This window comes from Saccostrea cucullata, unplaced genomic scaffold, assembly GCF_032062105.1.
Source record: "Saccostrea cucullata isolate Sc308-1 unplaced genomic scaffold, CSIRO_AGI_Scuc_v1 ctg264, whole genome shotgun sequence".
In the NCBI taxonomy this organism is placed as follows: domain Eukaryota; kingdom Metazoa; phylum Mollusca; class Bivalvia; order Ostreida; family Ostreidae; genus Saccostrea; species Saccostrea cuccullata.
Genome location: NW_026932935.1, coordinates 58186 through 85120, shown reverse-complemented (window position 1 = coordinate 85120; position 26935 = coordinate 58186). Strand labels below are relative to the sequence as shown.

General features: G+C 32.5%; 1 protein-coding gene and 2 long non-coding RNA genes across 7 annotated transcripts in view; 1 reads left to right on the top strand and 2 right to left on the bottom strand.

Moving 5' to 3' along the window:
• LOC134236580 (uncharacterized) overlaps window positions 1-13081 on the top strand; it is a 177822-nt gene extending 164741 nt beyond the window's left edge. The window contains exons 2-9 of one of the 5 annotated variants that reach the window (XR_009985645.1): window positions 8983-9085; window positions 9692-9753; window positions 9939-10080; window positions 10602-10742; window positions 11399-11686; window positions 11875-12081; window positions 12498-12668; window positions 12941-13081. This is a non-coding gene — a long non-coding RNA (uncharacterized LOC134236580). The other 4 variants (XR_009985643.1, XR_009985642.1, XR_009985646.1 and 1 more) reach the window with 4 other exon arrangements.
• LOC134236574 (uncharacterized) lies at window positions 971-23382 on the bottom strand. The gene is made up of 5 exons (XM_062718751.1): window positions 23105-23382; window positions 21162-21397; window positions 20906-21056; window positions 1906-2085; window positions 971-1671 (listed from the first exon to the last, which is right to left on the bottom strand). Exons 1-5 carry the CDS (start codon window positions 23184-23186, stop codon window positions 1388-1390), a joined length of 933 nt encoding a protein of 310 aa, XP_062574735.1. The 5' UTR covers window positions 23187-23382; the 3' UTR covers window positions 971-1387.
• Window positions 11777-14871, bottom strand: LOC134236579 (uncharacterized). The gene is made up of 3 exons (XR_009985641.1): window positions 14762-14871; window positions 12971-13153; window positions 11777-12732 (listed from the first exon to the last, which is right to left on the bottom strand). It is a non-coding gene; the product is annotated as an uncharacterized LOC134236579 (long non-coding RNA).
• Window positions 23383-26935: the final 3553 nt, after the last annotated feature.

The window sequence follows — 26935 nt, the reverse complement described above, 5'->3', positions numbered from 1 at the left end:
TTTAAGAGTTACAGATTATCATAACGTCAAAAACACACTGCAACGACGTCAACCTACCTATCAATTGCAAAATCGGTTTAAAAATCAGTTATATCAAATTGTAATTACAGTTTTATACCTATAATTTCATAATTTTGTTTCATTTTAATAATTAAGCGAAAAAAGTTGCATTAAAACAGTAAATACGCTTCATTTTACTATGATGCGCGAAATATTGCGCAATGGAAACTTAGTCTATAGTCGGCCCCCTTAATAATTTATTTCATGATTAATTATTTAGTATAATTTTCTATTTTGTTATAAAGGTAAAGAAATAAATGAAAACTTGTAATGCACATCATAATTTTCATTGTTTTAATTTCTAATTTTATTTCCCAATACTCTCCTACATGTAGCGGGAAAAGGGAACAAACCTCGAGTATAAGCTTGTTTCACCGTTTGGGTCAGTTGACGCTTTTTTTATAATCCGTTTCGCGGATTATAAATCGTGAATGGATTATAAGAAAGTGTAAACTGACCCAAACCAGGTTATACTCGAACAATTTGGCCAAGAATTGGAGTCATTCCTTATTATTTAATTTTTAAGATAATTAAACAACTGTGGATGTAAAACTGTGTTGATTTTTATGAGTTCAAAATTAATTTTCAATAATACGAGTTACAGTAACGGAAGTGATGGGAAGCGAGGGGAGGTAATGACTTATACATAGACCTGATGCCATGATGCTTGTTTGCATGAGGTAAGACCTACCTATAATTAGAAGTGAAAGGTCCATTTAATAAATTTGTAATTTTCCATGAATCCCGAGGACTAGAAATTAGGGGTTTGAATGGATACAGATGATCCAGCTGGTTGTAAAGGGAGTGTGTCCAAATACCAAACCAGATTATACAGAAATACTAGTAATTTGCGTTCCTTTTTGGAATTCAACCAATGCAAGACTAGAAAAAAAACAAAATTTAATTATTTTATTTTATTCCTACATTTTTGTAATAATTAATAATTAAAATTTCACCATTTTTTGTAAAATAGAATGTGATATGATTTAGCTGCTCCTCTGTTTTCCAAACAACAACAATCCAAAACAAGAATCTTAACAGACAGGCATAATTCACAAATATATAATGAAGGTTACTTATATAACAGTCATATTGTCAAAATTGAATATTAGTATCTGTTCATAAAACAACCAACAGATACTGAAATACAACCTTTGTAATTTATTACAAATACATCTTTAAGATTAAAAAAAAAATCTTTCAAAATATAATAAATACGTATTTAGAGTACAACTGAATAAAACTTATTGCATGATGATTTCATAATAATATGTTCATGTGTAAACTGATTAAAATATTAAGTATATCTTGAAAAAAAAAAACAATATCAAACATATTGCTTAGTGACCTCATCATACGGTGGGGGTACGTTGGTGTTACTTTTATACTGCTGTAATCTATGGGAATCTGAATAGTTGGAAGAAAGAAACTGCTGTCTGGGAGAGTAATCATGTTCCCCAGAAGTAGCCGGTACGGGAGGTTGGGGATAACTCTGAAAAGAAGATGTGCCTGGTGGCAAATTTTCTTCCCTTGGAAAATGCTGTCCGGGACTCGCTTCCTTATTCCCATACGGAGACTTGGAGGCTGTTTCCTGGCCATGTGATTGATGCACTAGAACATTCATTTTATATTTATTATATAATATTATATTTCGTATTTCTTTCATTATGTAGAATATATCTTAATGTAGGAACAATTACATGTATTTTTGAAAAATTAATATCAATTATTACGTTTAACACGAACATCTTTACTAAATTTAGCTCTTGTTAATTCGTTATTAATAATTTTTTTTCTGAAGAGATATAATCTGTTAATTAATATGAATAATGGAATTACATATACCTGGGTGATAATGATGGATATGAATTTGAGGCTGTTGATTTCTGTTGAATACAGCCATCTGTCTTTGACTCTCAAGCTCACGGAGTTTTTTCGCGCGTACACAACACACTGTAGCACAGATAACACCCAGCAGACCTAGAGTGACAATAGTCGGTATGATCCATCCTGCTCCTCCACTCTCTGACCAAATATAAAAATACACAGTATTAAATTAATATGTACTTATCTAACAACCTTCCCAATTCCCAATTAGAGTAAAGTACTGAAGGTGGGGGTGTCGCATAATATACGTTCCGGGTAACGTGGCGTGCCGGCCGGAACGCTAAATACCCATAATATTGGTTCCGGGCCATAATAAACGTTCCGGCCCGCGTAAGATTGGTTCCGGCCGTAAAAAACGTTCCGGGCAACCAAGCACCCTATTAAACTCTCTATTTATATTTAATATTGGCTGTTAATTTTAATTTTCTTCTTTCTTTTATACCTTCTTATATGATACAGCAGGATTTAATCGTAAGACATACATATATGTTTACATTTCAAGTCAGAATATGCGGTCTTTTTACCAGAGACATTATATATCTATTGATGTCTCTGATTTAAATATTATATTAATCCATGAAATTCCAGTTGATTATTTTGATTCTTTGTAAACAAAAGAAGGTGTGAAACTTGTTTACATTGATATACCCCCATCGTGCTGTTTTACGATAGACTTGGCTTCTATCGATACGAATAATTGCTCAGTCTTGCGAATCGCCGCAAGCACACATGACCACCCTGATCAGATGATAATGGTGATAGATTAATAATATTTACGATAAAATACTTTAATCATTAGGTAATATTTTAATTTCCTTACAATTTTTTAAACACCCATACATGTAGTTGCGTTTTTTAAAACCAAATATATTAATAAATTAAAATACAAGAACATAATGGGAAACGAGTGCATGCCGGATCTAAAAAGGGAATTTATAATTTAAGCATTTAATACGAAGGAAAAGTGTTTCCCGTTTGTTGATTATTTTTCTTCGTCAGGTGAAGTTTTTTTTGTTTTTTTTTTTTTGGTTTCTTTTTAAATTTTAATGGTACATGTCAACAAAACATGCACATAATCAACTTGGAAATGTTTCAATGACACGGCTAAAAACTTTTGAATAAAATTCAACTCATTTTTATTTATGCACGTAAGTACAAGTACATTTGTATTCATTTGTAAAAATAACACTGAAGAAGAAATGTATTACAGACACAGATCTGTATTTTACTATTTTTGAAGTCTGCTCACACCCCCCCCCCCTTCCCCTGCAGTGAACAATAGACAAAAAACTTGATTTGCTTGGTATGAAATTTTCTACATTTTAATTAACAATTTGTTGAAAGTGTTCAACAAACAAAGGAGTCTTAGTGGGGAAGGCAACCGCAAACGTTTGTTCTATCGCCTACCAGATTTTTCAAAAGACATCTTTGAATCACTTTTCCTAAAGATATACTAGATTTTTTTACGAACTTTTAAAAACTATAATTATTTGGAAAAGAAAAAAACGTTTCTCTTTAATTCTGATAAAACGTGTATTTCCGTTCTAGAACTCGATGGGAATGTAAAATCTTAATTTAAAATGAAAACCTGCAGGCATGCTTATGAAGCTATCTTAGGACTAAGGCATCTCTTAAGACGAACTTACGACATATCTTAGTCTTAAGTGAGGCCATCGAAGCTATCCTATCTTAGGAGACCTCCTAATCTTAGTCCTTACTTTAAGATGACTGCGGACATGTCATATCTTAGGTGATTTTAAGAAACGCTGGTGTCAGGAAAACAATTAAGAATGTTTTTCGTTTAAGAGGCTGTCCACCGAAAAACCAGGCAATGGGCGGCACATCGCATGTCATGGATTTTAATTATTTTTTGCATGTAGACTTATTAAAGCAAGTGTTTACACATGACAACATCAAAAAATTTTATAGTGCTCCTCTAGTCCTAGTTTTGGTAAATGCTTAATTTTAAGTGCAAAAAGGTCAACATGAGGGTAAAAAAAAATACTACGTTTCTATTTTGTTTTATATGTAACAGATACTCCAGAGGTGGATGTGCCGATGAATATTATTTATAGAATAGACTTTTATCTTTTATTTTATGAATGAATAAGATTCCAATTTATACTTCTTTAGAAAAAATTATCTGGTCCAAATTTGAGTTTAACAAGTAAATGTTTAAATTCAGTATCCAATTTTAATTACGTTATAGAACCCAATACAATACAAGGACATATTTGTTTACTTATGTTTTTATGAATACAAAGTACAGACTTTTGGGTCATTCAATAAAATCATTGGGAAAAGGTATTTTGAAAGAAATAAAAGGAGTCAAATTTACTTATTTTTTTTTTTATAGTTTTCACAAATGAAACCGATCCCGACCGGAATTGTATAAAGAAGAAAATACTAAAATAGTAATGTCAAATTTGGCTCTTTTGTTGTAATATGATTAAGAAATTACTTGATTTATTTTTTTTAACATAGTATATAGGTGACAGGTGCCTTAAGTTTGATAATTTTATTAATTTTGCATTATTTTCGATCGGGATCGGTTTTATTTCAATCGGGATCGGTTTTTCCGTAAATTTAGAAAAATGTCCTAAATTTGGCTCTTCATGTTAATTTCTCAGAAAAAATGCTAGTCTGTTATTTCTTTTCAGTCAGTTTACTGTTTTTAAATGAGTGTAACCATAGATTCAAATGTATGTATTATTTAAATTACCAATGTCTTTTACTTACATGAAGATTACATGTAAAACATATGGAAGGGAATTACCGCCAAAATTCTATGTATCTTGCTTTTATTCTTATTCTGCCTACTTCTTTATGCTTTGTTATTATTGTAATTATATGTCACTTTATTGTTTTCGTATTCGTCTTTATTACATGTCACTTTGACTTTTATCCTTCTTCATTTTGCCCTTACTTCTATGTTGCTTTATTCATTTTACTTCCTTTTAAATCGATACAGTTTCTTAAATGATTATCTCAATTACAAACGTGAATTCAATCACACAAAGAATGAAGCATATTCAATGAAGACGAATACAAGTTGTCAAAATTTAGTGCCGCATTATAACGCTAGGTGGCAGGGGTGTTCGCTACGAGTGTTGGTAAAACTAGGTCAGCAAACCCGGGCCGGGGTTATTTAAGATTTTTCAATTTTCTGCCTTAATACTTATTCAATCGAATATCTGAAGGCCGAATCCGATCACCCGATACAATGATATTCTCTGGGCACAAAGGAATAGCGGCCTCTTTTTTTCAGACATAACTTTACATACCGGTAATGTTCATTAAAAGTCCGACCCACTTTTTGTAAGGGTAAGGGTCAAATAAGGTTAATGTAGTATAGTACATTTAAATTTGATACTATATATGAAGTTGAATTTAACCCAAAACCCACACTGCCCCCTTAATATGATTTCATTGGCGTCGGAAGCAAAGTGAAAATTGGGGCCGGGGGGGGGGGGCTAAGCGTAAGAAATATTTTTTAGACCTTCAAAAAAAAAAAAAGACAAGCAAAATAAAGAGAGAGAGAGAGAGAGAGAAAATGTTCTTTGTCCAAACACAAAAATCCTATTTCGTGTGTGTGTGGTGGTGATGGGTGTCAAATTACAGTGCCATTTTTTTTTTTCAAAACACCACCACTTTCCACATTTTAAACCTATAGGCCTACTGCATCGTGTCCATGGAAAGTGGGGGGGGGGGCTAAACCTACGCAGTAATGTTCAATGTCTATACTAAGTTTAACTTTGGAAAAAAGTGGGGGCTAATCCCTCTCCCCGGTTCCGATCGACGCCTATGAATATTCAAGTTTAGAAATGTTTAGAAATTTCCTGGTTTTTTTTTTTTTTTTTTTTTTTTTTTTTTTTTTGCTTGTCAAGTTGTTTTCAGCGAATAGCTTGAATTTTCAAAATCGATGCTACGTCACTGTTCTCTCGCCTGAAATATATCACTCTACTAAAGTTATTTGTTGGATAACAGTTTAACTGTTTAACTGGGTATAACAGTTTAATTGACATAATAATGTTAAATATTTTGATACTAGATACCCCTTTATAAATTTATAAATTGAGTTGTTTTTCAGGACGTTCCCAGGCGTGGATCTAGGAAATGAAGTTAGATGGGGCGCCAAGAGTAGGCAAGGTGTCTGGGGGCCGCCTTGAGGCCCCCAGTGGGTCAAGGGCAAAGCCCTGGTGGGGGCTCAAGAGGCGAAACCCCCGGAAGCTCCTGGGTTCTAGAGATTTTGTAGAGTAAAAATTAGATCTACCAAGTAGGCATATTTACATTTTATAGACGAGATTGTGATTTATGTTTACTTTGACAATTTTAGGGGGGGGGGCGCCGGATGCGCCCCCTCCTTAAATACGTCACTGGTTCCACTGAACTGAACTTTATTTCACGACAGATAGTAATTGCTCATGCGTGTGATTCTAGGGACGGGTCTTTGCAAAGGAGTGAGAAGTGTTATGGGTAGGCAAAGTCGGAACCAGGGAACACCTTAGGCATACTAGAAACTCCCCAGTCTTTTTTATGCATTAATATTTTACATTGAAATAGCACTTTTTAATAAAGAAAAAAATATATTTAGAACGCAACGTATTTTACATCAGCCAGTAGAGTTAGAAAAAATCTTAAAACTTGAAAATTCTGTATTTGGTGGTGGGGGGGGGGGGGGGGGTCGTCAACTTGTTTTCAGTACCAAATATTACTCATATGTACATATTCCACTAATTACATGTTTATTTATATGTTAATTGACTACATTGCATAGGCGTCCGAACCGGGGGGGGGGGGGGGGGCAGACGCTGTAACGACAGTGCTACGCGGGCGATTGCAACCGGGGGAGGGGCATCCACGGGACCGGGGGGGGGGATTCATTACCCATTTGTACTCGTGAAGATTATCTATGTCAAAATAAATGGTTAAAATAATTTAATTATTAACCACTATTAAAATGGTTTCATTTAAACATTTATTCATATGGGACGGATAACTTTTCTTCAAAAACTGAAAACGTTAGCATATAAACATTGTTTTACGATTAAAAAAATATTCGGGGGAGGGGTTGCTATGAAGGGGGACGAATTGCTATATACAGCTAGATTTCCCACGGAAGGCTAGCTACATATTGGCACTTCTCACTGGGAGTCTCACTGTATAGTCTTCCGAAGGAAGCATCACAATGTAGTCAGTCTTCCAGGGAAAATCTTACCATCTTCCGAGGAAATGGCATTATCTGGTACATACCTGAATTTATAACAAACATCATTTGAAAATTTAAGTTCGATTGATAAAGTATTAAGGCAGAAAATTTAAAAATCTTTAATAACCCCGGCCCGGGTTTGCTTACCTATTTTTACCAACACTCGTATAGCGAACACCCTGCCACCTAGCGTTATAATGCGGCACTAAATTCGGACAACTTGCATTCGTCTTCATTGAATTTAGTGCCGCATTATAACGCTAGGTGGCATTTTTTACATGATTGAATTTACGTTCGTAATCGAGATAATCAAGATAGTTTATTTAAGAAACAGTATCAACTTAAAAGAAAGTAGAATGTATTCACAAGAATAAAGCAACATAGAAGTAAGGACAAAATAAAGAAGGATAAAAGTCAAAGTGAAATGTAATAAAGACGAATACGAAAACAATAAAGTGACATATAATTACAATAATAACAAAGCATAAAGAAGTAGGCAGAATAAGAATAAAAGCAAGATACATAGACTTTTGGCGGTAATTCCCTTCCATAAAAACAATTGATCTGATTGATTTCTTAATAGATACTAGGGATTTAAAAAAAATTATTTGTGCATGCATGCATTATGCAACAACCAGAGCAGACAACTTTCTAGCTTCATTATTCATCTCATTTCCAAGTAAAATTTCTTTTTTATTTGTCTCAGGAATTAAAGAGTAAATTCTATCAGTAGCGAAATTAAAAAATTACCTAAATGCAAGAAATATTTTTATGTGTACAGTCTCGAATTTATCCAAGTTTTTTCTTACCTGTCATCTGTAAAGCCTTTTCATCTTTTACAAAATTTGATTTTATATAAATAAGAAAATAAGTTCTGTCATGTAAATTATAATTATTCAAGAGCCGATAAATCGCAAGCAAGAAGCGCGGAAGGGGGGTGGGGTGCGGGGTCATGGCATAATTATTTTTAAAAATTGGTTTCATGAACGTGAAAACATTTTAGCATTGGTCAACATAGTGACAGGTTTATACTCCATATTAAATATGAGCGTGTGATTGTTTCAATCGCCGAATAAAAATTAAGAAATAAAATTAAAAAAAAAATGTTTCACTAAACCACCTTCCGTTATAGTGCCAAATTATAGTCGGGAGTTCAGCAGTAATATTTTTATAACTTATTTTTCAGTTTTTTCCCCCTTTTTAATCGTACTGTAGATAATTTATTTTGATTTGATTGCATAGATAAATGTATTTAAGTTTTAGTTTTTACATCTACCAACTTCGTTGAATTAAATGTTGCGTAAAACTAAAACATTCATCTTATAAGATATGTTCTGAATCATTATAAACACTTCATTAATTATTTTAACGCATATCCTGGTAAATCAATTTTGAAAAATTAGTTCTCGGTCATGTATAAAATTACTTATCAAAACGTCATCTTGCTGAGACGCCGCCCGTGTACTGTGTAAAATACATTTTGATATTAAAATATTATTTAACATTTAGTATAATGCACGCTGAAGAGTATTTAACAGAAAAAGAGAAATCATTTTAAAAAAAATATTTTTCTTTACACTTTACGCAAACTTGTCTGGAAAACTTGTAACTATTTCATTGTGACGCAATATTATGACGTCACTGATACATCAATGGAAACGTTGATTTAACCTAATATTATACATGTAGTAAATTTTAATCTAAATATTATGTTTAGAGGCGAAAATGAATTATATTTTGAAAGTAAATTAATTTTTTGTTTAATAATTTTCTTTAGCGTATCGATTCTGAATATTTCACTAAGATTCCGATTAAAATGTGTTTAGTCTGGTCCCCTTCCCACAATTCCGTTCGCGCACTCTCTACATTGAGGTCAGGCATCGGTTGATTCACTGTTAGACGTTGCGCAATTTCAAAATGGAGGACAAAGTAAGTAACCATCTCGAGAAATAATTGCTCATATCTATTTGTTTTACATCATGACAACTTATTTCATCAATGCTTACTGTTAACCAAAGTTGTTTTCTATTTATTTTTTTATTCATTTGATTTATTTTGCGTAAATTTACACTGTTATCACTGGATTAAAAAATGTTTACATTTTAAGAACGTGGAGGTAGTCAAAATTGACCCCCAATATTTCCTTTGTCGTGGACCGACATCAAAATTTTATTGTCTAGTCTAATGTATATATGAATGATCTATGTTAGGATATACAATGTTTTATATGTCGCTCCTTATTTAATATAGTAAAAGCACCCCAGATTTTTTATCATAATTCTATCAACAATTAGCATGTGCTCTGGCCTACTATTGCATATATTTGACATAAAACAAAGGTTTAATGTTTCTATACTGTTTGTGTTTTGCTGTCCATGCAATCATCATATAAGTTGAAAAGGGGAAGGGATTAAACCCCCAGTGTATTTATTTTGTTTTATTATGATTCCCCTAGCTGGTCCCTTAATTTCCTTCCACTTTACCAAGCATAATATTTACATGATAGCGTGAGTCTAACATGTAATTTTCATGAAGGCTTGTGGAAGTGAATCCCACCACTATACAGATGTTTAGCAGTTAGAGGTGGTGCTACTTTGGTAGGTCACCACAATCTATTAATATCCTTGCATACATAATAATTTTTCATACAACTGTAATGCCAACTTGCCAAGGCAATACATTTTGAAAAATGTATCAATCCTTTTTATGTTGTAACAGGTTCTTTATAGCTTTCAGATAATCATAAATATCTCTATTTTGTATGTTGGTTTTTTTTTTTTAGGCTTTTCCATCGTTCATTGCATAAATTTCATAAAATTTACCAGGATACCGAAAACAAATCCTCTGTATTAAAGACATGATGGTCAGCCAAAAGACAGCATGGAAGCCCAACAGGAACAACCCCTCTACAGCCCATTTATAAGGTGATACAGTTTAAACTTGCAGAGTAATTTGTTTAAATTAATCTTGCACACCTTAAAATGTTTGTCCTTTTCTCCAAGTCATTCCATGGTTGCAATCTTATTTTAAGTACAATTCAATGAACAGACAACAATGATAAAACCGTGAAACAGATTTATCAGTTCAAATGATATGAGCTATGAGGAGAGTAAGTCAAATTAATTATAAATTATTTTACAAATTTACAAAAGGAATAATATGCAAATTAATATGGTGTATATCAGGACTCAAAAAGCAAGTCAAAGTTCATACAGTTAAACTTGTTAAATACAAATATGCCATGATGGATATTGTGAATTCACAGAATAGAGAAGTTATCTTGTATTCTCAGCAATATAAATTAAGCAAATTCCTTATATATAATGAATAAAATGGATGTAAGGAATTTTAAAAGGATATAGGATGTAATTTCTGTAAAACCGAGTTTTACTGTATTAGGTAATGCTCTTCGCTTTATGTTCAGTTCACTATATTCTGTTTATAGGTCTGAAGTGTACCAATGTACCAGTTTCTCTTTGACCTGTGCTAACTCTGGTAACCCTGCCTTTGTCAAGGACACATGTACTTGTCGCTATCCCGAGGGTCTGGATCTCTCTATCGGATGTCCGACTCATTTTGATGGTGGGTATTTAACTTAGTACATATACAATTCTCTGTTTTCCTTTGGCTTTCAATAAGGTGTGGTGTTCTAGATGTTACATATTAAGCATCTGAAATTTACAAAGCTTTCATTCACTGTTGAAATATATATGGGAAAAAATTTGGGAGAATGTCAACGAGTGTAACAAATATTCAATAACAGCATCTCGCACGGCAAAGAGGTACGACTTAGGTCATTTCATCGTCGTCAACAAAAATTTTAAGTTCTGATGTTATTAATTTCTTAACAAATGAGAATCTATTTGCGATTTGGGATACTTTAACTACGTACATGTAGTGTCGAGAATGCCACACTTTTCTGAAAGTCCGGTAATGATAGAAAATTGTACAAAAAATTAAAAAATGTTCTTTTATTTTCAAAAATTCCTTCATTATTTTACATCAAATTGAATCTGCATACTCGGCATAAAAGTTTGGAGTGCCAAAAGACTAGCTCCATCATGACTTTTTTGTGTTATTTCTCCAAGACACGGTCAACTCAGGTCAAGGTCAAATAAGTCCTTACTTCAACCTAGCCAAACGGAGGCAAATGTAACAAATACATGTATATCTTATATAGATTAAAGAATAAGATGAATTAATTTCAGAAAAGCTTTTGGTACCTAATATTTATTTCTTCAGATCGAATGATTTCAACAAAATGGCCGTCTGACACCTTTACCAGATTAAGTACCTGGATACATGTAACTGGCTGTCCCAGAGGGTTTTATGAAGGCAGTTTTACACATCATATTAAAGACACCAGGATGGACCACACAAGTTCCACATTTAATGCTGACATCATTTCAAAGCCCACCTCTACATTTTACAAATTTTGTGCTTAGAAGAAAACGGAAGAAAATAGAATTTTGCCAAGCTGGCCTGCAGGAAAATATTGTATCTACCGCCAAGGAGGGGTTTGTCCCATTGGTAAATAATGCAGAAATAGATTTACCGCTATTTCTAATTTAATTTAATTTTCAAGCAAATGTAAACAAACAATCAAATTAAATCAAAAGCTGTGGATTCAATTTTTTTATTCACAAAATACTTAAAATTTGCTGTCACTGTACCAGAAATATGATCACTATAATTACTTTCGAACATTTATATCTTAGGCTTCAGTGGTGGATATATACAGTATGATGACACCATGAATCCATAGCATTCAGATATTCTCGGCATTCTTCCTGAAGGTGACTTCACGGCTGACAGAGGTTCTATTTCTGTTGTTGCGGTGACTGATCTACATCATCTGGTTATCCTACCCTTAAAGGAGCTGTTTATCTTATTTCCAGACACCTCTGCTTGACAGCAAGTCGCAGGTTCTAATTTTCGCAAGGGTTTTAATTTCATAAAATAATTAAAAAGGAAAAAAAAAAAATGGGGTAAATAAGGCCATGCAAAATTAATTCCTTGGTTCTCAGGCCTTTTTTCAAGAAATATGATGAGGGAGGGAGGCATTTTTTTTTTACTTTTTATTGCCCCCAAAACATGATGAGGCAGCTTTTTACATTGTACAAAACCTCAAAAAATGATGAGGGAGGTGATTTGTTGTTTTTATTTTATTGATTTAGCAATAAAAAGGGTCAATGAGGCACCCTTGGAAGAGATGAGGGAGGGCCTGAGAACCAAGAAATTAATTTTTTTTTGGCCTAATGATACATTTATTTTTTTTTTATATTAGCCTTTTTATCAAGTCTGTTGTTTTAGTTTATAAAAATTGTCTTTGTATTTTAAGGAATGCAAAGTTTTGATGGCAATGCAGAGTCAAGATATTGTGACAAAGACATGCCAGCTTGAAGAAGACCATCCAGTGTTCATGGTGTTCTACTCCATTTTTCAGAATTATGTGTCAGATTGAAATTCATCTTATGGTGCACAAAACAATCAGGATATTCTTCTGGATCTAGTGAGTGTTTGTAAATAGGAATGAAAAAGATTTTACTCTTCCCTTGTATACTTCAGATTGGAACCTGAAAATGAGAAATGACCATGTAAATGCATTTTTTTAAATAGGTAAACAGTTCGTGTTACTTGTACTTGTAATATGATAAGCATGATCTGAATTTTTATTATACCTTGAAATTTTACTTTACATACTGACAGACTTTCTTAAAGTATTTTCATACACTGAAATCTGTATGTTGGATTAAAATATGTTGAATCAATATTTTTTTTCAGATCCAAAGTATTGGCAGAACCAAAGAATACCTGATAGTCTGCAAATGGAGTGATCATTCTGATTGGATGAACCAGGCAACACTGATTATCTCAAGAAATTTTAGGCTAGAGACTCCATCTTCATTCATAAATGATTGATGTTGACATTTTCTCATGGGCTTTTGTTTCATATCTTCTTTTTCATAACATGGACACCATGCAGCATCAGTTATCCTGTAGTGTTAAAGTGTTTTATGTTCAAAGTAATTGATTCTGAGACTTATTTGAAATCTGTTATGAAACAAGCTGTAATAAAATCATGATAGCAATAAGCACAGTATTATTTTACTTTGCATAGCAGAAGTCTTAATTCATGGAAAAATAATGAGGATTTACTTTGTCTATTTTAGACAGGTAGAGCTCTATTTTTCTATTAGCTGCAGAACTGTAGCTCTCTGAAAAAAATATTGGGGGCAAACCTGAGAGCTACAGTGCCACCCATTGAAAAAAAAACTGTATATATATTGCACACAAGAAATGTTTCCTGATTTATTTCTCCATGTTTTTTAACCGTCATCTCAAAATATTACTAACCATGTGTTCCTAACATATTTTTTCACTGTTTTCACAACAAAACATTCCTTATAATTGATGTTAGTAGCCCTCCTGGACCTGAAATTGAGATCATCAAAAATTTCGTCTATTTATACTACCACTTTGGTTTGCAAAATATTTCGGTCTTGCAATGCTTCATGCAGTTGTAAACTACGAGAGTACTTGATACTAAGAGAAGTAAGGAAGAATTAATACAGAAGCAAGCACAAATTTTGTGCACAATAAATATACAGTTCTTTCAGTGGGTGGCACTGTAGCTCTCAGGTCTGTCAAAATATTTTTTTAGAGAGCTACAGTTCTGCAGCTATTCATAATTCTTCTATGGAATCATCATTGTTTGAGGAAGGAGGATTGAACATCAAGTGAATCAGCTACATTTTTATTTCCACAAATGCTTATTTGGATATTTTATAAGTCCACAGATTCATTTAATTATTATTTGGTTAACCTTTATAAATTATGTCCTGTCCACAAAACAAAATTATATATTTATGTCTGTCCACAAAAACGGACTCCACAGTCACATCAAAATAATTCCACAGCATTATACAATTTAAAAAAAAAAGATATAAAAATATCTAAGACAAATATAAATGTATGTGTATTAGGGAATCGTCAATAATTAGTAAAATATTTGGAAAACATTTTCTTGACTAAAAATCTAACTCAAGATTATAACATGAAAAAATTCGTTAGGTGTAACACCTTCAGAAGACAGTTTCTGACTGGATACTTTGGATAACAGTTTGAGACTGTGAGTGAGAATTGTTGTGATGTGTGTAACAAGCAAAATACAAACAGTATAGAAAAATTAAACCTTTGTTTTATGTCAAATATATGCAATAGTAGGCCAGAGCACATGCTAATTGTTGATAGAATTATGATAAAAAATCTGGGGTGCTTTTACTATATTAAATAAGGAGCGACATATAAAACATTGTATATCCTAACATAGATCATTCATATATACATTAGACTAGACAATAAAATTTTGATGTCGGTCCACGACAAAGGAAATATTGGGGGTCAATTTTGACTACCTCCACGTTCTTAAAATGTAAACATTTTTTAATCCAGTGATAACAGTGTAAATTTACGCAAAATAAATCAAATGAATAAAAAAATAAATAGAAAACAACTTTGGTTAACAGTAAGCATTGATGAAATAAGTTGTCATGATGTAAAACAAATAGATATGAGCAATTATTTCTCGAGATGGTTACTTACTTTGTCCTCCATTTTGAAATTGCGCAACGTCTAACAGTGAATCAACCGATGCCTGACCTCAATGTAGAGAGTGCGCGAACGGAATTGTGGGAAGGGGACCAGACTAAAATGTGTTTAGCAGATTTACCGATGCCACGGGAGATAACTCTTGCATCGCAAATTTTCATAAAAACGTCTATATATTTTGCCAGAAAACTTCTATTAAAAGTGTTTTTCCCAATGATTTTATTTGTTTAACAAAAAGATGAAATATTTCAAGATTTATTTAAGTGTGAATTATATTCCTGTTAAAATTGTATTGGAAATTACAGTTCTTTGTTTCTGACCTACTTTCAATGGTTTATATAGGGGAAGTCAAAAACACGAAACACAAGGATATTTTACTGAATAAGCAATTTTCAAACAAATCTTCAATTACATTATTCCTTTTGGACTACATTGATATTGTTTTTCATAAAATATCAAATATTCCTCACATTCGATGTGCCGCCTATCAATACAAGAGAGAGAGTTTGTTGATCAACTTGGACAAAGAACAAGAAAATGCCTTATATCTTTTCTAAAATACTTATCCAATAATACAAACAACTATGAAAAGAAAAGTTACTTGTATATTGTCATGTAGCTCCGTTTTTCTGTTTCTGCTAAATGTAAACTAGATTGTACACAAATAACACTATTATATTAATCTCTCTTTTTTTTTTTTACACAAAACTTGGATAAAAATGAACTAATCTGCTAAAGATATATGTATGCAATAGAAATCGATTAAAATGAATTTTAAAAAAAATATTTAAACATATCAGTCTTAAATTCAAACATGATTCTAAAAAAGGAATAGGGATACACCCAATAAAGAAGTACTAACTCAGAAATGTTCTTAATAAATAAGGAAAATAAAAACTTTAATCGTCTCCAAACCTGATTTTTTGGGGGGGAGGGGGGGTCACATATATGATTATACAAAACATGTATTCGAATATGGTTTTAGATGCTAGATTTGCTCGCATACTAGCTAGTAGCTACACTAAAGGTAGCGAGTATGCGAGTGGATCAAAATTTAATTCGATTGTTTTAACTAAATTCTTTCAATAACTAAGGGGAGCTAACACCCCGCCCCTTCTACATCTACACATGATGGTAACTTGAAAAAGGTAGTTCAGTAATTGCAACCCGGAACGTTTATTATGAGCATAATTTTTGGTTCCGGGCTAACTTAGCTTCGTCAAAAGAACTAAGTAGCAAATAGATATGAAATATCTTTCAGTTACTGTAACCCGGAGTGTTCATTATGAACATAATTTTTGGTTCCGGGCTAACTTGGCTTCGTCAAAATTTGGAAAACAAACAACTAAGTAGCTAAAATATACGAAATATCTTTCAGTAATTGCAACCCGGAACGTTTATTATGAGCATAATTTTTGGTTCCGGGCTAACTTAGCTTTGTCAAAAACTGGAAAACAAACAACTAAGTAGCTAAAATATATGAAGTATATTTCAGTAATTGCAACCCGGAACGTTTATTATGAGCATAATTTTTGGTTCCGGGCTAACTTAGCTTTGTCAAAAACTGGAAAACAAACAACTAAGTAGCTAAAATATATGAAATATCTTTCAGTAACTGCAATCCGGAACGTTTATGATGAGCATAATTTTTGGTTCCGGGCTAACTTAGCTTCGTCAAAAGAACTAAGTAGCAAATAGATATGAAATATCTTTCAGTAATTGCAACCCGGAACGTTTATTATGAGCATAATTTTTTGTTCCGGGCTAACTTAGCTTTGTCAAAAACTGGAAAACAAACAACTACAGTGTAAGTAGCTAAAATATATGAAATATCTTTCAGTAATTGCAACCCAGAACGTTTATTATGAACATAATTTTTGGTTCCGGGCTAACTTAGCTTCGTCAAAAACTGGAAAACAAACAACTAAGTAGCTAAAATATATGAAATATCTTTCAGTAACTGCAACCCGGAACGTTTATTATGAGCATAATTTTTTGTTCCTGGCTAACTAAGCTTCGTCAAAAGAACTAAGTAGCAAATAGATATGAATATCTTTCAGTTATTGCAACCCGTTCCGAAACGTTTATTATGAGCATAATTTTTGGTTCCGGGCTAACTTAGCTTTGTCAAAAACTGGAAAACAACTAAGTAGCTAAAATATATGAAATATCTTTCAGTAATTGCAACCCGGAACGTTTATTATGAACATAAGTTTTGGTTCCGGGCTAACTTAGCTTCGTCAAAAGAACTAAGAAGCAAACAACTAAGTAGCTAAAATATATGAAATATCTTTCACTAACTGCAACCCGGAACGTTTATTATGAGCATAATTTTTGGTTCCTGGCTAACGAAGCTTCGTCAAAAGAACTAAGTAGCAAATAGATATAAATATCTTTTAGTTATTGCAACCCGTTCCGGAACGTTTATTATGAACATAATTTTTGGTTCCGGGCTAACTTAGCTTCGTCAAAAACTGGAAAACAAACAACTAAGTAGCTAAAATATATGAAATATCTTTCAGTAATTGCAACTCAGAACGTTTATTATTAGCATAATTTTTGGTTCCTGGCTAACTAAGCTTCGTCAAAAGAACTAAGAAGCAAATAGATATAAATATCTTTCAGTTATTGCAACCCGTTCCGGAACGTTTATTATGAACATAATTTTTGGTTCCGGTCTAACTTAGCTTCGTCAAAAACTGGAAAACAAACAACTAAGTAGCTAAAATATATGAAATATCTTTCACTAACTGCAACCCGGAACGTTTATTATGAGCATGATTTTTGGTTCTGGGCTAACTTGTTTTCGTCATTAAGTGGAAAAGAAACATCAAAGTAGCAAAAAAATAGTTGAAAATGCACCCAGTACTGCTAACCCGGAATGTTAAATATGATCATAATTTTGGTTCAGGGCTAACTTATCTTCGACACAAAGTGGAAAAGGAACTTCAAAATAGCAAAAGATTTTTAAAATAACTCTCAGTAATAGTCACCCAGAAATATGACCATAATTTGGGTTCCAGTCTGAGTTATCATAGTCAAAGATTGGAAAAGACAGACAGACAACCCGAAATACAGGTACATACACACAAAAAACCTTTGAACTATAGGAAAGAAATTTAAAAAACCTCCTATGGCCTAAAGAAAGCCCTAAAGATTTTGAGGTCAAAGGTCAAGGTAATGAATTCATAAATTATTTTTAACATTTTCGTTTCCACGCGATATCTATGGAGAGAAGCCTTTGAGCGGAATTTTATACCACAACTCCCTATGTCCTAATTATGAGGAAGGCCTCTAAACTATTGGTTTTGAGGTCAAAATTTCAAAGGTCAACATCGTTAATTCATATATTACATGTATTTGTATATTCTTTCTGGGGGTAAAGCTTTCATTTCTGGCCATGGACGGTATCTCAAGAAGCGTTAACGATTTTGCAATGAAATGTCATACCATAACTCCCTAGCACACACCCATCTTAACCCCCCCCCCCTTCGGTTCGTGCATGCTCTTCTTTTCCGTAATGCGGGGGACATAGATTCTCTGAATTAGCTTGTTTTATAAATCATGTTTGCATGACCTTGGGTATTAATGAGAACATTTTAAAACATTCTTTCATTACACTTGTATTTCCATGTTAATAGCTTCTGTTTTCCCAAAAATCACTCCCCTTATAGACACTTGTTTCCGCTATCCCAGTTGGTTCTACGGATCCATTTTGTTCTGCATGTATAATATTTTAATTAAAAAATATAATTTTATTCCCTATAAATTGTGGTCCCGTCTTACCTTCAATTGCCACGATTTTTGCAGACAAGCATCTACAATATGCCATGATCCTGCTACGTAATTGTCTTCTTTTCTACAACAGTGATGCTCCAGAAAAAATGAATAGAACTCTATTCCATGTTTTGCAAATTAATAATTAAAAATTAAATAAAACTTTTACATTTTTGCAACTGTTATAATTGAAACTCCCCTATAACAAAATGTTGGAATATTGATAAACAACTTTTCATTTTGTGGGCCTGTTGAGATATAATCTCCATTTTCTTTTAAATTGGAGAAGGGGTGAGATTTTAAAAAAAAAACGTAGCACAGCTACATGAACATTATTGCAGTTTACCTTTAACCTACATGTACCTGTGTAAATGTGCATTTTTTTAACCTTCGTGTATTTATTTAATATTTTTCTCCGAAGCAGTTGAGATTATTTCAACATAATGACATTGGCGTCAGAAGCAAATTGAAAGGCGGGGGGGGGGGGGGGGGGGGGGGGGTAAGTGAAAGAAAAAAATCAAACCTACAAAAACATTCTTGACAAGCAAAAAAAGAAAATGTGTCAATTGTTAAACACGAAAATTCTAGCTATTTCGTGGGGGTTGGGGTTGGGGTTGGGGGGGGGGGGGTATGATAGAACGTCTTCCAGTGCCAGTATTTTTTCCAAACACTACCATTTCCCTTTTTAAAACGCAATTGCAACGTGTCGGTTGAAAAAGTGTGTGTGTGGGGGGGGGGGGGGGGGGTAAACCTACGCCCCAATGTATGATGTCTATATTATGTCTACTTTTGCAAAAAAAAAAGTGGGGGCTAATCCTCCCTACCCCCACCCCTTCCGGTTCCGGCGGCTATGAATGGCAGGTATAAAACGATCATATTTTTACCAACTTCATCGTGTTTTATGTATTCAAACACCCATGCAGAAATAATTTTTTTTACCACATATCTTAAGCGGTTGGTGGTTAGGACATTCCTCGAGGTAACACTAACGTGCATTATAATTCCTTTAAAACAAACAAATAGCAAAAAAAAAAAAAAAAAAAAAAAAAAAAAAAAAAAAAAAAAAAAAGAAAAAAAAGACGAAAGAAAAGTAAAAGAAAAAAAAAGATTTTTTTTTAAAACTTGATCGTATTAAATAAAAAGCCGAGCCAGTTAACATATATTGTCTTTACTTTTCATATCTCAATTACTATTTTTTTTTCTTCCGACGATTAAAAAAATTATCATTTTTATTAATTACACGTGCTTGGCTTTTTTGGTATTAAAAGGAATAAACCATACTCGTATTCTTATGTTTTCATGTTTATTTCACTACAGAATAAATCACATTATCATGAAATACATGTACTGTACCTACATGTAGTATGGAGATTAATTTAGAAGAAAATAAACCATATACGTAGCATTCTTCAACAGTGAATCATATACATATTTCAAATGGAATATAAACCGTATTATCATGCCATTTCATCAATAATATCTAATTATGAAAAAAAATCTTTAATTATGAGGAATGGAAGCCGTGTTTTGAGCCTCGACTTGGTGAAATGTCAACACGTGTAATATCATTTAAACAGAGAATTTCATTCCGTAAATATATAATTATCAATAATTGTTCTTTACTTTTATCGAATTCTGAATTAAAAAAATTATCAATTAATTAATTCTTTGACATTGTGTATCTTTAAATGTTAGTCTTTCGTAATCCCGGTCTTAAATTGTTTATCTTCTAACTATGCTCTTTACCTGTCTTTACGGGTTTGCGTGCATTGAAGCGCGAGATTCACACCTGGCATGCACTAAATAAACAAAAGGAATTGAGTTGTAGATAACCGATTTGTATACATAAGATAAACAAAGCCTTATAATGCGACCAAAGTCAAATGTATCAGAAAGAGTATCATCAGGCTATCTATTCATCTATTTTTTAAAATTGGTTAGTACAGTCAAAACATTGCGCGACGCACGAAAATAGAATGTCGCTGCCTCATGCTAAAACCTCAAGAAAAAAAACCCACTACTTCCATGACTCAATGTAGAATGAAATCTGGACAGATAGAATGAAATCTGGACAGATACCGCGATTCGAAGATTGAACTCATGGCCGGAACCTATATTACAGTAAAATCCGGAACCAATATTATGATTTTAAGGTTCCGGCCGGAACGCGAAACATCCGGAACGAATATTATGCGACAGGGGCAAACTAATAACCTAGCGAAAACAGTAAGTTGTCAATCTGCTTTAAATGGATGTTACCATAATTTAGGGTCGGGACATGCATCCATTAATGTTCTTCAATAAAGGACTATAATCGTCCTTACCTAACTTCATTACAATGTACTCACATGGACTACTCACCCCTCTCATATGAAGGTTGTTCTCTCCCACTATAAACAGTGTAAACTACTTGCGTGTCCTTCATTGCCTCCTCGGTCTGTATTCGGATGTACAATAGCTCAAACGTACAAAATACCGGTATGCTGTCTGCAGTGTCATAACAATCAAATTTCTGAAAAAAATATTCAATTCAGTTTTACTAACTTTTCAATGCGGTTTGAAAAAAATGATAAAAAGGCCAACATACAATTCCAGTAGAGAAGTTTTTGACACTGACCTTAACTGGCTTAGCTCTGTTGGAGTCTATCCTGTATACTAACTTTTGGGAACAATACAAATTGACACTGTTCACTTTGATACACAATTCCCTCTGAAGAGAGTCTTTATAGTCCCAACCACTGAACGACATGTCTCGACAAATACCACTACTGTCCAAACCTTCATGAGTCACCGTAAAATTTTCTCTTGGCGAGGGATGGAAAGGCCCAAAACATGCGTCTTCCCCATACGTTACTGAAAATTAACAAAAGAATAATTAAATGAAAACTCCGATTTAAAAGTGTCAGATTCTATACGCAAGAGCATACTCTGAATTGTCGACGAATTTTCCCGTTATTTCATGACAAGGAACATACGGCTGGTGTGACCGATTGGCAATAGATGCCCACTCCTTCACAGCACTTCATCTACCTCTTATATTTTTGGGGTCCATGCTTTTTCTGCTCAAATTTTGTATCATTTAATTGACTTTTGAGCTTTAATACTGTTCGTTATTTTCATATATTTCATCTTTGCGAAATTGGGTGCCCTCTCACTTTAGAAGGGATTTTTGTTTAGATAAACAACTTATTGCTTCGCCAAGCCAAATTATTTTGGGGGGAGGGGAAGCAAAAATGCAACTTTACATTTATTTATATTTTGAAAAGTTAAAAAAGAATTTTTTCTACAAAGTTTCTTAAGCATTTTAAAGAGTACATTTTTTACATTATTTTTCACAAATAGCATTTCTTAATTACATTTCTTTTAAAAGAATTACGGAAAAAGTTCCGTTTTTACTCTTCTATGTCGAACATATTAAAGATAAGAAATTTCGTTATAGTTATCTAAAAATCTTAAATTTCGTTTGAGTTTCATATCTGATAAACATTTCAAGCAGAAGCCAAGTTCTACACTTAGATAAGCTAGTATAAAAAACATGCCAGGTACAATTATAATTTAGCCAATTAATCCTGAAATATTTGTTATCATGCAAGTATTTTGAGGTTACTTGCAATTGTGCATGTTCAATGTCTAAAGCAATTCAAAAAGTATAGGGGACCATGCATATGAAATATGGTAAGCTTATATAGTGAGTTAATTATTTTTCTTTCAAAAACAGTATTCTCACATATTGGCTGTATACATGTACGAGGGTTGTTAGAAAAGTTCGCGGACAAGTTCGATTGTGAGCGCGCTATTTCCATGAAACCGGTGAAACTCTCCAGATAAAAACTTTACCATTCTTCTAATAAATATACAAAGATTTGGTGTTTTCCGGTGATAATTAAAAAATATACAGCTGTATTATTTTAATAAAACATGCTTCCCGGAGCATGCTACTTTTTTTTCATAACTGCGTAGACGTTCATTTTAAGATCTTGCTAATATCCGAACAAGACTTAAGACATTATAAAAGAAAAGTAACATGTCTCGATATTGATATTTAATTTTTAAGTAGAAAAAAGACAAAGAAAAGTCAAAGAAATATAAGATATTTAGAACTAATAAAAATCTTAACGGGTTTGATATCCGGTTGTCACGTCACTAACGTCAAGTGATTGCTCCGTGAATTCTATGAACGCATTGTAAAATCGTTGTAATTTTTCAAAGTTTCAGTAAATGGACCTGATATTTTACATACTAATAAACAATGATATGAATTTAAATAATAATTTTCTACACAAAGAAGATTAACTCCTAAATAGAACTACATTATTTATATTATAAGTATTACACTTATTAGTTGATGCACATGAAATTCTGAATGTAAGAGTTTTTTTTATAATCTAGTACAAAGTATGAAATTTTCGAGTTGTCGTTACTTACTGTGCTCTTCATCTCCCTAATTTCGAATTTCCTCATTTTTATTTTTTCTTAATACCATATAACTTAAGGTCTATAAAAACTAACTATCATATGCACGTACACTAGTTATTATTTCTCTAACTTCTTTTCACTTACATGTTTCTGTGGACATTGATCCCAAATCGAAAAGGGAATAGAAAACACTGCACAGCGATAAACAATATTTCCAATATTTCATTGTTCAGTTAAGTGCTTTCAAATGCTTTGGACGCTTTTAAAGCTATTGCTTTTTGTTATCATTTGCAAGTTCAAGTAGTTTCTTAAATGTCCTTTAAAACGTTGTCTTAATACGGAAAATCTGCACACTTTTAACTGAACCGTGAACGGCGAACATTTACAACGACGAAATCTTTATTTCGAAGTAAACAAACTGAGTTATCGTTCTTGAATATTCAGTTTAATGGGTGCGGATCTAGAACAGGTTGGGGGAAGTAAATTCGTCTATAATAGAGATAAACATGTATCACTATTAAAATGAGACTTCACTGTATTTTAGTCATATTTATCCTCGATTTAATCAAATAACATGCTTGTTGTTAAAATCACAAGTCATAGTGGGTATAAAAATGGACACTAAGACTGCGGAACATTGGAAATATGCAGCTTACGTCATTTCTATGTGTCACAATCAAAACATTTAAAATGATAGACAAAGAAATGGGCGGGCACAATTCGACGCGGACGGCCGAGAAAACACTGGATTGAAATTCTAGTTTGAAATTCATTTTTAATCCACCTGAGCTGTTTTTAAAAGCAAAGTGTGTGATCCTAAAGACAAATAATTTCAATTCCCAAATTCATATTAGTTGAAATTTAAATTGATATGAGTTAATAGCCTATAATACGAGTATTATCTTAAGGACACTGGTAAAAGTCATAGAAGACATATATTAAGCTTATTTTTTCAGGAGACGGCCATTTGATTCTAGAAGGGGGGTTGGGGCTGTCAAAAATTGTCGACTTGGAGTCAAATCATGCTTTGTACCAATTAATTCTGAGGATGACAAGAGCTTTTTTTTTTGTTTTGTCTTCAATGAAAAATGTTTGACAACTTTCTTATTTATTTCCAAGATCCTTAACCCCCCTCCCCCCGAACATATACATAAATTATAACAAACAGAAAGCAAATATTTGTCCCTTTAAATATTTTTTAAACGCTGGACAGAAATTTCTGACTTATAAATTATTTCAAACTATACCGAAATTGAAATTATTTGTCTTCTGGGTCAATCAGTAATAATGTGCCTTCTAGCGTAGCTGAGGTGCATTGAAAATGAATTTCAAACTAGAATTTCAATCCAGTGTGTTTTCTCGGCCGTCCATCGAATTGTACCCGCCCATTTCATTGTCTATCATTAAATGTTTTGATTGTAACATATAAAAATGACGTACGGTGCATATTTCCAACCTTGCCAGTGAATCATCCGCGGTCTTAAGTAATCGACACCCTCACATTCTTTTATTTTTTTTTTTTCTCAATGTTTTGGAATGAAAAGCATTCTGATTCAAGAAAGTCTTAATGCTTATGATAATTTTCAATCCGCATTGAACGAGGGTCCGTGTAACACTTAACAATTCAAATCTCTAAAACGATATAGAGTTTTAGAATGTTAATGTATTAGTTCAAATTTCTAACTTTCAAAAACTCAAACTGATTTATTATATTGAAATTTAAATTTTTCTTCGAAAATCTAAATTTTCAAATTTCCAATTGCAAACAGGTTTTAGAATTTTAAGTTTTTCGAATTTTACCTTAAATTTTCAAAATTCAAATTTCCATTAAACTTTTGAGTTTTTAATCTACTGTTTGTTTAGAAAGTTTACGCTTAACAATCTAAAATTCGATAACATTTTCGTCTTTTGATTATTTAAATTTACTTAAAACTTCCAACTTTTAAACGCTTTGCAAAGCTCCATAAATCACTTCTAATTTCATATTATGTTAATAAACATTGGTATCTAAAAATGCTTTTTCGGGATAAAAATTTCTACTTTTAATTAGACCTATCTGAGAAGTTCAAAGAACCTTGAAGCACATTGAGAGGCGTATAATGAAAATTGTTGCATGAAAAGATTTAATTTTCAAGCTTCATTTAAAGACTTTTTGAATTAAATTATAAATTAAAGAGTTGTCCTTCCTAGCTGAGGGTCGGAGTCCCTTAAATGTAAACCTTCTGAACAAACGGTGGACTAAAAACTCAAACGTTTAAATTCCATTAATCGTTTTGGTCATTTGAATTTTGAAAGTTAAAGGTAAAAATCTAAAATATTAAAATTCTAAAACCTATTTGGAAATTTAGATTTTTGAACTAAAATATTAAATTTCAATATACCAAATCAGTTTCAGTTTTTGAAAGTTAGATACTTGAACTAATATACTAACAGTTTAAAACTCTAAACAATTTACAGTTGAAAATATCATTTTTGTCTGCTTGGTAAGCCCTCCATGGTTACGTGTATGAAGGCTCGTTATCTGACAAAGGGAGAAAAGTTCATAAAATGTATTCAATTAACAATGGTTAATTTCCATTCATATGTTGATACGATATAACCCGATGAACTCGAAATAAAAGATACCAAAGAGAATGACAAATTAAATCTGTTCAATATTTTACTTGAAAAAGACGTTAATGGTAATCTTACAACCAAGTTTTATGATAAACGTGATGACTTTAATTTTTCAACTTCTGCAGCAATGTACCTTCATCACCTGCATACGGAGTTTATGAATCTTAGCTGATTCGATGCGCGAGAGCATGGATATAAATATTTCTAAAGCAAGGTAAATTATTTACAAACAAGTTGCTGAAGCAAGAATATTAAAATGCTCGATAAAGTCATCATTTCGTAAGTTCTTTGGTCGGTACAATGGCCTTGTCAACAACAAAAAAAAAATATTAATTTTAGTCAAATTCTGATTGGCGTTTTTCATACTTATTGTACGGCGTTTATATACACTGAAATGCCGACGGATTTTTCCGTTATTTCCCGGTCATAACAAGAAGCACACGGCGGGTATGACCAGCTGGCATGGGATGCTCACTCCTCCATTCTGATCCAACCTTTGATGTTTTCGAGGTCCTTGTTTGCTTTAATTTTCTTCAGTTTTTATTGTTTAAATGGGATTTTTAGCTTCAATACATTTCGTTATCTCCATATATTAAATGCATTTATTCGTAAGCAAGCTATAAAATGTCACTTCTACATATAATTCAGAGTATATTTTTCTTTTTTTTTTAATCTATAAAAAATACTACTCAAATAAATTATGTAACCATCTCTTAATCAGCATTTGGAAAAATAATTTTACGACCGACGTTTTAATTTGTTAACGCAACTAAGAATGACAATTCCTAAATACATACTAGTATTTTTCTGTATATGAGAATTACAAAATAATTTTAGAAACTTGTATTCTTCAAATAAAAACGAATTCGAAAGACACCGGGAAATTATTTATTGCTTTCACATTTAGAGCATATATTGTTGTGTTTAATATATAAAGCAATCAACATTGAAACACGCTTTTAAGTAGTTGGTAATTACAACACCATTCACATCGATATATATCCACTCCAAAATCAGTTTGTTTAATCGGTTGCAAAATACATGTTCAATACAAAATACCTGTACATGTACCTGAACAATTACATAAAATTGTATAATCATACCGTATTTACCTGCATTTACTAACCTAAGATCCTTAAAGACAAACGAACCGCCTTTCTGGGTGTTATATTATTAGTAGTTTTTAAAATGATATTTACGTCTTTTCATTATCATGATCTTCTATATTCCTTTCTTATGTTTTGTACAATTAAAAATAAATTGAATATGAAAAAACAATAATTTTGAAGATCGACAGGAATAAACGAAAATATTACTTGATCAAATTGTAATGTTTTTTTTTTGTCAGTACATCTCCTC

What these genes read in the sequence shown, in the direction of transcription:
- LOC134236574 (XM_062718751.1), bottom strand. Translation starts at nt 23,186, where the DNA reads ATGAAATATTGGAAATATTGTTTATCGCTGTGCAGTGTTTTCTATTCC. An exon ending in ATCAATGTCCACAGAAACAT is followed by an intron (nt 21,398 to 23,104) that starts GTAAGTGAAAAG and finishes GTTAATTTTCAG; the next exon opens with TAACGTATGGGGAAGACGCA. An exon ending in ACAGAGCTAAGCCAGTTAAG is followed by an intron (nt 21,057 to 21,161) that starts GTCAGTGTCAAA and finishes TATTTTTTTCAG; the next exon opens with AAATTTGATTGTTATGACAC.